The 12,591-nt window shown below is 45.3% G+C and overlaps 1 protein-coding gene across 1 annotated transcript in view; it reads left to right on the top strand.

Annotated features, from left to right (window-relative positions):
* Positions 1 to 663, top strand: part of LOC135573744 (multidrug and toxin extrusion protein 1-like) — a 46,802-nt gene extending 46,139 nt beyond the window's left edge. The window contains exon 9 of the mRNA XM_065023440.1: positions 485 to 663. Coding sequence (XP_064879512.1) covers positions 485 to 663 — 179 coding nt within the window. The remainder of the gene's footprint in view (positions 1 to 484) is intronic.
* Positions 664 to 12,591: the final 11,928 nt, after the last annotated feature.

Here is a 12,591-nt window from a genome sequence, read left to right as displayed (position 1 = left end):
ACTCCCTAATCCCCAGCACCTTCCCCTAGCCCCTACGCCCTAATCCCCAGCACCTTCCCCAAGCCACTACTCCTTAATCCCCAGCACTTTACCCTAGCCACTACGCCCTAATCCCCAGCACCTTCCCCTAGCCACTACGCCCTAATCCCCAGCACCTTCCCTAGCCACTACGCCCCTAACCCCCAGCACCTTCCCCTAGCCACTACTCCCTAATCCCCAGCACATTCCCTAGCCACTACGCCCTAATCCCCAGCACATTCCCTAGCCACTACTTCCTAACCCCAGCACCTTCCCCAAGCCACTACGACCTAGCCCCCAGCACCTTCCCTAGCCACTACGCCTAATCCCCAGCACATTCCCTAGCCACTACTTCCTAACCCCCAGCACCTTCCCCAAGCCACTACGACCTAGCCCCCAGCACCTTCCCCAAGCCACTACGACCTAGCCCCCAGCACCTTCCCTAGCCACTGCTCCTAACCCCCAGCACCTTCCCCAAGCCACTACGACCTAGCCCCAGCACCTTCCCCAAGCCACTACGACCTAGCCCCCAGCACCTTCCCCAAGCCACTACGACCTAGCCCCAGCACATTCCCCAAGCCACTACGACCTAGCCCCAGCACCTTCCCCAAGCCACTACGACCTAGCCCCCAGCACCTTCCCTAGCCACTACTCCCTAACCCCCAGCACCTTCCCCAAGCCACTACGACCTAGCCCCCAGCACCTTCCCCAAGCCACTACGACCTAGCCCCCAGCACCTTCCCTAGCCACTACGACCTAGCCCCCAGCACATTCCCCAAGCCACTACGACCTAGCCCCCAGCACCTTCCCAAGCCACTACGACCTAGCCCCAGCACCTTCCCCAAGCCACTACGACCTAGCCCCCAGCACCTTCCCCTAGCCACTACGACCTAGCCCCCAGCACATTCCCCAAGCCACTACGACCTAGCCCCTACCACGTACCCTGAAAAGCAGTGATCTCAAGGCAGATGTCCTCTCCTGGTCAGCCTAAATTGACCCTAGTGTCTCAGTGTAATAGTAATACGTGACAGGAGATGTTATATCACAAGGCTACTCTTTAACCACCTGGGAGGGAGGGAGGGAGGGAGGTCAGAACAGGAATGCTTTGTTCACGTTATGACATAACTGGTCACCTTTAGTTGTAGTTTGGTCAGAGATGGTCTATAATGTTGAGGTTGTATTTGAGCTCCGGTCCCAGGCCAGAGTCCAACTGTGTGTGAACAGATCATCTATCTGAGAGAGGAGTAGCAGTCTGTTCTGTTCCCATGCACTATAGGGTTTCCCAATCCTGCTCCTGGGAACCCAAAGGGATGCACATTTCTGCTTATGGCCGTAGCATTAACATACTTGATTCAACTAATCAATGTATCATCAAGCCTTACATTTGAATCCGGTGTGTAGCACTCAGCCCTAGTGCTAAGGATCAGGATTGAGAAACCCTACAGTAAAAGGTTCTGTATCACCTCTAACCTGCCGTCTCAAAGGTTCTGTTTCACCTCTAACCTGCCATATCAAAGGTTCTGTTTCACCTCTAACCTGCCGTCTCAAAGGTTCTGTTTCACCTCTAACCTGCCGTCTCAAAGGTTCTGTTTCACCTCTAACCTGCCGTCTCAAAGCCGTGCACTGAAGGCTACTGGGAGCTGACCGGGAAAGGACTAGTTTTTCAGTAGATGTTGAAAGTAGATAAGATGTTTAATGTTAACGAGTTTGAAAGGTCAAGGCTAGAACTCGACTTTGAAGTAGATAAATGAGTAACACAGAAGATAACGAGTAGTTAAATGATGAGAAAAATGAAGTGAGTGTGCTGAAGACTGAGGAGACAGGTAGTGAGTCAACAGAAGAAGATATCTGGAGATATTGAAAAGAGAAGATTGGTAGAGGGGTGTGTTTAGGCTGATTTGGGTGTGTGTGAGAGAATTATCTGGCGCTAGTATTGACGAGAGAATGTTGTGAACAAACAGTGAAACGAGGAAGGTGATGGAAGTCATGAGCGAGAGGCGGGGTAATTGACTGGGAGGCAGATATATTGACGCGGAAGGTATACGAGCTGGGTGGCGAGAAGACCTTTGAGGTGGGAAACAGTGACTGAAATTATTGTACGGGATGACGTCAGTGACAGAGAAGGTAGCTGAGAAAAACAGGAGCGAAGGTATCTGAGTAAGTAATGCTGAGGATTGAGGCACCAGTGGCTGAGAGGGAATGTGCTGGACCAGGAGCAGTGTCTGAAGATTGCTGAAGGTCAGGTAGTGCTGAGGACCAGGGCAATTGTGGCTGAAAGATGCTGAGATTAGGCGTGAGTGACCCAGAGGGTAAAGTGCTGAGATTGAGGCCAGTGGCAGGAAGGTATGCTGGGGCCAGGCGTGAGGCAGGAAGATATCAGAGGTGATGGCTGGGGCTGTTGCTGAGGATGAGACCATGAGTGGCAGGAGGTGCTGGGAGGCAGTGTCTGGGAAGTGTGTGGATAGGCGTGTGAGGGACTGGGAGGCTGAGTGCTGATAGGAAACTCAATCTTTTATGTTTGTGAGAGCAGATGTTATCTATAGACCCACCACTCTATTACCACTGGGCCAGATGTTGTTATCTATAGACCCACCACTCCTATTACCACTGTAGGGCCAGATGTTATTTATCTATAGACCCACCTAATACCTAGGGCCAGATGTTGTTCTCTAGACCCACCCCTCCTATTACCACTGTAGGGCCAGATGTTGTCTATAGACCCACCACTCCCTATTATCACTGTAGGACAGATGTTGTTGTCTATAGACCCACCCACTCCTAAGCATACCACTGTAGGGCCAGATGTTGTTATCTATAGACCCACCACTCCCTATTACCACTGTAGGGACAGATGTATATAAGACCACCACTCCTATTACCACTGTAGGGCCAGATGTTCTCTATAGACCCACTACTCATTTACCACGGTAGGGCCAGATGTTGTTCTCTATAGACCCACCACTCCTATTACCACTGTAGAGACCCAGATGTTCTCTATAGACCCTACTCCTATTACCACGGTAGGGCCAGATGTTGTTCTCTATGGGCCCACCACTCCTATTACCACTGTAGGGACAGATGTTATCTATGGAGCCCACCACTCCTATTGCCACTGTAGGGCCAGATGTTCTCTATGAACCCTGCTCCCTATTACCACTATAGGGCCAGATGTTTCTCTAGACCCACCCTCCCTATTACCACGGTAGGAGCCAGATGTTGTCTATAGACCCACCTCCTATATACCACTGTAGGGCCAGATGTTGTTATCTATAGACCCTTCTCCTATTACACTGTAGGGCCAGATGTTGTTGTCTATGGGCCCACCACTCCTATTACCACTATAGGGCCAGATGTTGTTATCTATAGACCCACCACTCCTATTACCACTGTAGGGCAGATGTTATTATCTATAGACCCTGCTCCCTATTACCACTGTAGGGCCAGATGTTGTCTGTGAACCCACCACTCCTATTACCACTATAGGGCCAGATGTTCCTATAGACCCACTACTCTAATACCACGGTAGGGCCAGATGTTCTTCTCTAGGGAGCCCACCACTCCTATTACCACTGCAAGGACCAGATGTCTCTATAGACCACCACTCCTATTACCACTGTAGGGCCAGATGTTCTCTATAGACCCTACTCCCTATTACCAGAGCAGGGACAGATGTTCTCTAGACCCCACTCTAATACCACTGTAGAGGCCAGATGTTGTCTATAGACCCACCACTCCTATTACCACTGTAGGAGCCAGATGTTGTTATCTATAGACCCCTACTCCTATTACCACTGTAGGGCCAGATGTTGTTATCTGTAGACCACCACTCAATACATAGCAGATATAGAGACCTGTCAGCTGTCCAGAACAAAACAATACATTATCTAAAGACATGTCCTCTGATCAATACATTTTCTAAAAGACATGTCCTCCCTGATCAATACATTATCTAAAGACATGTCTCCAGATCAATACATTATCTAAGGTATATCCTTCTAATCAATACATTATATGAAACTGTACTAGTCAATACATTATATAAAACGATCCTGGTCAATACATTATCTAAAGATCTGTCCCTCTAATCAATACATTATCTAATGACATGTCCTCCACAGTCAATACATTATCTAAAGACATGTCCTCCTGATCAATACATTATCTAAAGACACTGTCCTCTGATCAATACATTTATATAAAGACATGTCCTCCTGATCAATACATTATCTAAAGACATGTCCTCTGATCAATACGTTTTCTAAGAACATGTCCTCTGATCAATACATTATCTAAAGACATGTCCTCCTGATGATGGACTGTAATACCTGCACCTGATTCTGCAGATGTTTCCCCTGCAGCAGGTCATGAGGCAGCCTGCAGAGACAGAGAGGAGTCTGAGATGAGAAGAGTGAATGAAGAAGAGAAGGCATGTAGAGAGAGAGAGACAGAGAGGAGAGCCGAGATGAGAGAGAGAGAGAGAGAAAGAGAGAGAGAGAGAGAGAGGAGGCCGAGATAGAGAGAGAGAGGGGCGAGGATGAGGAGAGAGAAGAGAAGAGACAGAGACAGAGGGAGGCCGAGATGAGAGAGAAGAGAGAGAGAGACAGAGAGGAGGCCGAGATGGCAGAGGGAGAGAGAGAGAGAGAGAGAGAGGAGGCCGAGATAGGAGAGAAGAGAGAGACAGAGAGGAGAGGCCGAGATGAAGAGAGAGAGAGAGAGAAAGAGAGAGAGAGAGAGAGAGAGAGAGACAGAGAGAGGCCGAGATAGAGAGAGAGAGAGAGACAGAGAGAGCAGACAGAGGAGAGCAGCAGACACCAGAAATGTCAGGAGAGCTCGGCAAGGCTGGCATGAAGATCATCACATACAGCTGGGAGAGCCTGGAACACAAGATGATCACGTTGATCACAATGAATCCTTGATGCTCTAGAGTAGTCAGATGGTTCAGTTAGCACGGGGGCATTGGCGGTCGAATGGTTCAGTTGTGGCGGCGTTATGTGGTCAGGTCAGTACAGCGCGGTGGCGTTATGTGGCCAGATGGTTCAGTTAAGAACAGCACCCGGTGACATTGTAGCGGTCGAGATGGTTCAGTGACATTATGTAATCGAAGATATTCAGTTAACACAGTGACTTTATTGCATGAGGTCAGATAGTTCAGTGGCGATATCTCGGAAATGGTTCGTTAAACAGCACAGTGACGATGTTCGAGACCAGCACAGTGACATTATGGTCAGATAATTCCGGTAGTAGCACGGTGACGATATATGGTCAGATGGTCCGGTGTGTGACGATTATGAAGATGGTTTCGGATGAGCAAGCACAGTGACATTATGTAGTCGGGTGGTTCAGTTAGTACAGCACGGTGACGTCATGCTGTCAGATGGTTCAGTGACATTATGTAGTCAGATGGTTCGAATTAATCGCCCCAGTGACGTTATGTAGTCAGATAATTTCGGTAGTACAGCACAGTGACATTGCTTGGTCAGATGGATGACCCAGCACGGTGACGTCATCTTAGCCGAATGTTCAGTTAGAGCTGGCACAGTGACGTTGTGTGGTCGAGATTCATTATGGTTGCTGTGTTATGTAGTCGGGCTCAGTTTCGTCCCAACACGGTGACGTTGTGCTGGCCGAATGGTTCAGTTAAGACAGTGATATTATGTAGTCGGAATGGACTCAGTGCTGTGGGCATTGTATGGTCAGATGTGGTTCAGTGATACAACACGAGTGACGTTATGTAGTCGAATAATTCAGTGTACAGTGACGTTGTAGCGGTCAGATGGTTCGGTTAAAAGCACGTGACACCTATGTAGTCGAGATGGTCGTCAAGTACAGCACGAGGCGTATATAGTCGAAATATTCAATGACGTATGTCAGTCAGATGGTTAACACGGTAACGTATCGTCCGATGTTCGATAGTAACACAGTGACATTATGTAGTCAGATGGTTCAGAAGAATTTTGGCACAGTGACATTGTAGTCGGGTAGTTCGGTAGTACAGAGACAGTGACATTATGGTCAGATAGTTGAAATACGGCACGGTGATATGTAATCATGAAAATTCGGTGATAACGTATGGTCGGAGAATGGTTCGTGGTCGAATGGTTCGGTAACGTTAATAGCCAGTCGAGATAGTTCGGGGCCAGTAAGCACCGGTGACGTTGTATGTCGAATGGTTTCAGTTAATAAGCGGTGACGTGCCAACTGACTGTTCGATTACTAAGCACGGTGACATTTAATAATGATCCCGGTAGTAAGCACAGTGGCGTAATAACTGGTCAGATGAATTCAATGACGATATGTAGTCAGATGGACGGTCAGATATTCAGTGACATTATGTAGTCAGATGAACTTCCGTCGCGTTATGTAGTCAGATGGTTCAAATTAACACAGTGACGTATGGCAATTCAGGTGGTTCGAACAATGCAATGACATTATGTAGTCCAGTATTCAGTATTAATAACAGTCAGATGGTCAATCGCATTATGTAGTCAGATGGTTTCAATTAATACTACAATGTTTATTGTCCAGATATTCAGTGCTAAGCACAGTGCCATTGTATCAGTCCGATTCAGTTGAAATAGCTTACAGTGACATTTTGTAGTCAGATGGTTCAGTGTAAAGAAATACGATGACATTTTGTAGTCAGATGGTTCAGTTAGTACAGTGTATTGTGTAGTCGGAATAGTTCAGTTGGTACGTGTTCTTGTGTAGTTAGTTCGGGCCACTGTACATTGACATAATGTAGTCAGGTGGTTCCGGTCAGTACAATGCAGTGTCATTGTAGCCAGTTCAGTTAATACAGTATTGACGTAATGTAGTCAGATTGTTCAGTTGAGTACAGTATGTAGTCAGATGGTTCAGTTGTAAGGGTAAGAGTGACATTTTGTAGTCCCGAGATGGTTCAGTTTGATGACGTAATGTAGTCAGATGATTCAGTGGTACAGCACAGTGACATTGTAGTCAGATGGTTCAGTTAATGCTACATTGACATTATGTAGTCAGATGGTTCAGTCAATCACAACACAGTGACATTGTAATCGAGATGGTCAATGATATGTAGTCAGATGGTTGAAGTGACGTATGGTCGGATGGTTTAAAGTTGGTACGGCAGTAACATTATGTAGTCGGATGGTTGTGACGTGTGGTCGAATGGACAGCACAGTGACGTGTAAGTCGAATGAATGATTAATTGCTGCAATGTTTGTATATGGTCAGATAGTTCAGTACAGCGTGACGTTATGTAGTCAGATAATTCAATGTTTTATAGTCTAAGATGGACTAATTAGTAAAGCACACAGTGACGTATATAGTCAGATAGTTCAGTGAGCACAGAGACGTGACATTAATATGGTGGTCAATTTTGGCGTGACGATATGTAGTCAGATGGTTCAGTGACATTATGTAGTCAGATGGTTCAGTAACATTATGTAGTCAGATGGTTCAGTGGCTGGCAATTATGTGGTCGAGATGATTCGGTGACGATATGTGATCCCGGAGTGGTTTTGACACAGTGGCGTTATGTGGTCGAGATGGTCGGTGAGAAATTTGGCACGGTGACGTATATAGTCGAATGGTTGATACAGTGACATTATGTAGTCAGATGGTTCGGGTGGTGAGTGACATTCAACGGTCGAATGGTTCGGTGAAACCACAGCTGTGTATGTGGTCGAATGTTCAGTGATTATGTAGTCAGATGGTTCAGTGACATTATGTAGTCCGGATGGTTGTGGTAAAGCACGGTGGCGATAGCTCTTTGGTTCGATTAGTAAGCACGGTGAGCGTTATGTATTCGGTTAATGAAACATTGACATTAATAATAGTCAGATGATTCGGTTACTGGCACCTGATGACATTATGTGTCGAGATATTCGGTGTAAGCACAGTGAGTAAGTGTGGTCAGATGATTCAGTGATTATGTAGTCAGATGGTTCAGACAGTGACATTATGTAGTCAGATTGTTCAGTGACATGTAGTCAGATGGTTCAATCCGTATGTAGTCCGGATAGTTCAGTTAGTACAACTGTGGCATTATGAATTAATTTTGTGATGACCATGTGGTCGGGTATTCAGTGACATTAGTCGGATGAAAGTTCAGTCACGTTATGTGGTCGGATGGTTCAGTTGAAATAAGCTTACAGTGACGGCTAGCGATCAGATGGTCCAGTGCAGTGACATTTGTAGTCGGTGGTCGGGCTGACGGCGTATTGTAGTCGGGTAATTTCGGTTAGTACGGTGTTAATGATAGCGGTTGGGTGGTGGTTACTACTGATGCATTGACTGTGTAGTCAGATTAGTTCAGTCGGTAATGCAGTGGCGAAACGTTTCAGTGCTCCCAGTGGCGTAATCATGTCAGATTGTTCAGTTAGTAGTGACATGTGTAGTCAGATGGTTCAGTTAGTAAACCAGAGTAGCATTTTGCTGGTCAGATAATTCAGTGTGAGTGACGTGGTAGCGAGTCAGATAGTTCGGTTTTGTGTTATTAATATGTCGGAAAGTAATTCGGTACGGTGACGTTATGTGGTCGAATGGTTCGGTGAGTACGGCATTGACATTGGCAACAGTCGAAACGTGACGTATGCCGGTCCGGATGAGGGCCGTGACGTATATGATCGAATGGTTCAACACGGTGACGTGTAGCTGTCAGACGTTCGGTGATATGTGGTCGGATGGTTCGGTTGAGTAACGCAGTGACATTATGTGATCAGATAATTCAGTAGTACAGCACAGTATCGAATATTCAGTTTAGTGACGTTATGTAGTCAGATATTCAGTGACGTGCTAATGATCCAGATGGATCCAGTCAGTAAGCACGTCGATATATATGGCGATCAGATGGATAGAACAGTGACGTTATGTAGTCCGAATGTTCAGTTGAGTACAACACAGTAGCCGCTGTGTAGTCAGCCAGTGACATTATGTAGTCGAAGATGGTTCAGTAACGTGCTGTGGTCGGATGTTGAATAGTAAAGCACGGTGACGTGTGTAGTCAGTCGTTCGACCAGTAGCACAGTGATAATAGTAGTCGAATGGTTTCGGTGGTAAGCATTATGTGGTCGAATTCAGTTACTAAGCACGGTGACATTATGTGAGTCGGATGGTTCGGTTAGTAAAGTAGAGTGACGTTTTAGTCGGATGGTTCAGTTAGTCCCCAGTGGCGTTATGTAGTCAGATGGTTCAGTTAGTTTTGCACAGTGACATTGTGTAGTCCGATGGTTCAGTTCGTGAAGTACGGTGACATTATGTAGTCAGGTAGTTCAGTTGGTATAGTACAGTGATATTCTGTAGTCAGATGGTTCAGTTAGTACAGTACAGTGACATTATGTAGTCAGATGGTTCAGTTAGCACCGTGAGATTATTTAGTGTAGATTGTTCAGTTAGTAAAGCATAGTGACGTTATGTGGTCGGGTGGTTCAGTTTGTACAGTACAGTGGCGTTATGTAGTCAGGTGGTTCAGTGATATTATGCTTGATCAGGTGGTTCAGTGACATTATGTAGTCCAGATGGTTCGGTTAGTACAGAGTACAGTGACGTTATGTAGTCAGATGGTTCAGTTAGTTCAGTGACATTATGTAGTCAGATGGTTCAGTGACATTATGTAGTCAGATGGTTCCTTTGGCGACATTATGTAGTCCAGGTGTCAGTTAGTACAGCACAGTGACATTATGTAGTCAGATGGTTCAGTGTAAGCTTTAGTGTTATGTAGTCAGATGGTTATCTAGTTTGTCGAGATTATACAGTCAGATATGGTCCAATTATTCAGTGACATTATGTAGTCAGATGGTTCGTTGACCATGTGGTCAGATGGGCAAGTGTAACATTATGTAATCGTATAGTTAGTCCCAGTGACATTATGTAGTCAGATGGTTCATTTAGTACCGCAGTGCGATCATATGTAGTCAGATATTCTCAGTGACATTATGTAGTCAGATTTATTGGTTACAGTGACGTTATGTGTCAGATGGTTCAGTTAGTCAGCACAGTGACATTATGTAGTCAGATGGTTGATTAGTAACAGCACGTGACATTATGTAGTCGAATGGTTCAGTTAGTACAGTGATTATGTAGTCAGATGGTTCAGTTACTACAATCATGACATTATGTAGTCAGATGATTCAGTGACTATGATAATTATGTAGTCAGATGGTTCGGTTAGTACAGTGGCGTTATGTAGTCAGATTGTTCAGTTAGTACAGCACAGTGTGTAGTCAGATGGTTCAGTTAGTAAGTGAGTATTTTATGATCAGTATTCATTCAGTGACATTATGTAGTCAGATGGTTCGGTGGACATTGTATGTAGCGTTGTTCGATTGAGCAAGTGGCGTTATATAGTCAGATGTATTCAGTGTTCAGTGATATGTAGTCAGATGGTTCAGTGAGCTTTATGTAATCAGATGGTTCAGTTAGTACAGCACAGTGACATTATGTAGTCAGATGATTTAGAACAACAGTGACATTATGTAGTCAGATAGTTCGTCAGCCATTTAGTAATATCTCAATGTCATTAATGTAGTCAGATGGTTCAGTGAGAAGTAAACTACAGTCAGATGGTTCAGTTAGTACAGAACAGTGACTATGTAGTCAGATGATGATTAGTACAGCACAGTGACATTATGTAGTCAGATGGTTCAGTGACATATGTAGTCAGATGGTTCGTAGCACATTGATGCATTATGTAGTCAGGATTTCAGTTAGTACAGCGGCGTTATGTAGTCAGATTGTTCAGTTAATTTTGAGACAGTGACATTATGTAGTCAGATGAGTTCAGTGTAAAGTACAGTGACATTATGTAGTCAGATGGTTCAGTAGTAAAAATGAATGATCAGTTTGTGAAATGTAGTGGGTCCGATTAACGTGACAATGTGTCAGATTTCATGACATTAGTCAGATGTTCTAGTAAGCACAGTGACTATGTAGTCAGATGGTTCAGTTAGTACAGCACAGTGACAGTATTGTCAAATGGTCAGTGTACAGTGACATTATGTGGTCAGATAATTCAGTCCAGTACAGCACAGTGACATTATGTAGTCAAATGGTTCCAATGTGGTGGCTAGTTCAGTCACAGTGACATTGTGGTCAGATGGTTCAGTGAGTGGCTAAGTGCTTGTGGTCAGATGGTTCAGTTAGTGCACAGTAGCATTGTGGTCAGATGGTTAGTACGCACAGTGAGCATTGTAGTCAGTCTATTCGGTTAAGCAGTGACGTGTAAGGTCAGGTGGTTCGGTGTACAGCACGGTGACTTGGTCAGATGATTGGTGTAAGCTGGCGGTTTCTGTAAGTACATGCGAATGGTTCGTAGTACGCACGGTATTGTTACGGTCAGATGGTTCATTAGCACAGTGACAATGTGTCAGATGGTTTCAGTTAGTAAAGCACAGTGACATTATGTAGTCGGATGGTTCAGTTAAAACACAGTGATATTGTAGTCAGATGGTTCAGTTAGTACAGTGATAATAGTCGAATGTTCAGATAATACAGCACAGTGACGTAGTCGATAGTTCCGGACAAATGCAGTTACGTGACATTATGTAGTCAGATGGTTCAGTTAGTAAGCAGTGACATTATGTAGTCAGATGGTTCATTAGTACAGCACGGTGACTTATGTAGTCAGATGGTCTGGACAGTGACTTGTAGCGGTCAGTATAACACGTGACATTATATAGTCAGATGGTTCAGTGTACAGCACGGAGTGTAGTGTCAGATGGTTCAGTTAGTACAGCACAGTGACGTTTGTAGTCAGATGGTTCAGTTATACAGTGACGTATGTAGTCAGATAGTTCAGTTATTATTAATAGTCAGTGATGGTTCAGTTAGTACGGTGACGTTATGTAGTCAGGTGTTCAGTTAGTAGCAGTGTCATTATGGCGGTCGAATATTCAGTGACGTAATGTAGTCGGATGGTTCGGTGTGCAGTGGCGTATGTGGTCGGATGGTTCGGTTAGGTACGGCGTGACGTGTATGCGGTCGAGATGGTTCAGTGACATTATGTAGTCGAGAATGGTTCGGTGACGTTATGTGGTCGGATGGTTCGGCCAGTACGGCACGGTGATGATCATGTAGTCGGATGGTTCAAGTTGGTACGGCGACCGAGCATGTAGTCGAATGGTTCGGTTAGCTGGTCAGATGGTTCAGTGACGTGTAGCCGGATCCGGATTTCAGTTGGTAAAGCACGTGATGTATCGTCAGATGCAGGTCTCGTTAGCTACAGCTCTGATGACATTATGTAGTCCGAATGGTTCGGGCCAACTTTGTGACGTATATGGTCAGATGATTCCAGTGACAATCAGTCGGTAAGTTGTGCACAGTGACATTATGTGGTCAGATGGTTTCGAAGTGACATTATAGTCGGGTAATTCAGTAACGGTCAGATGGTTCGGTTAGTACAGCACGAGTGACATGTAGTCAGATGTTCAGTTAATTCCTTACGTGATATGGTCAGATGGTTCGGTGAGGCTGGCGCAGTATTAATCGAAATAATTCAGTGTAAGCACAGTGACCCCATGTAGTCAGGTACAGTGACGTATGGTCGAATGATTCCGGTGACATTATGTAGTCGGGTAGTTCAATGACATTAATGTG

This window comes from Oncorhynchus nerka, linkage group LG10, assembly GCF_034236695.1.
Source record: "Oncorhynchus nerka isolate Pitt River linkage group LG10, Oner_Uvic_2.0, whole genome shotgun sequence".
Lineage (NCBI taxonomy): Eukaryota > Metazoa > Chordata > Actinopteri > Salmoniformes > Salmonidae > Oncorhynchus > Oncorhynchus nerka.
The sequence above is the reverse complement of the archived record's forward strand: the minus strand, read 5'-3'. Positions and strand labels throughout refer to the sequence as shown.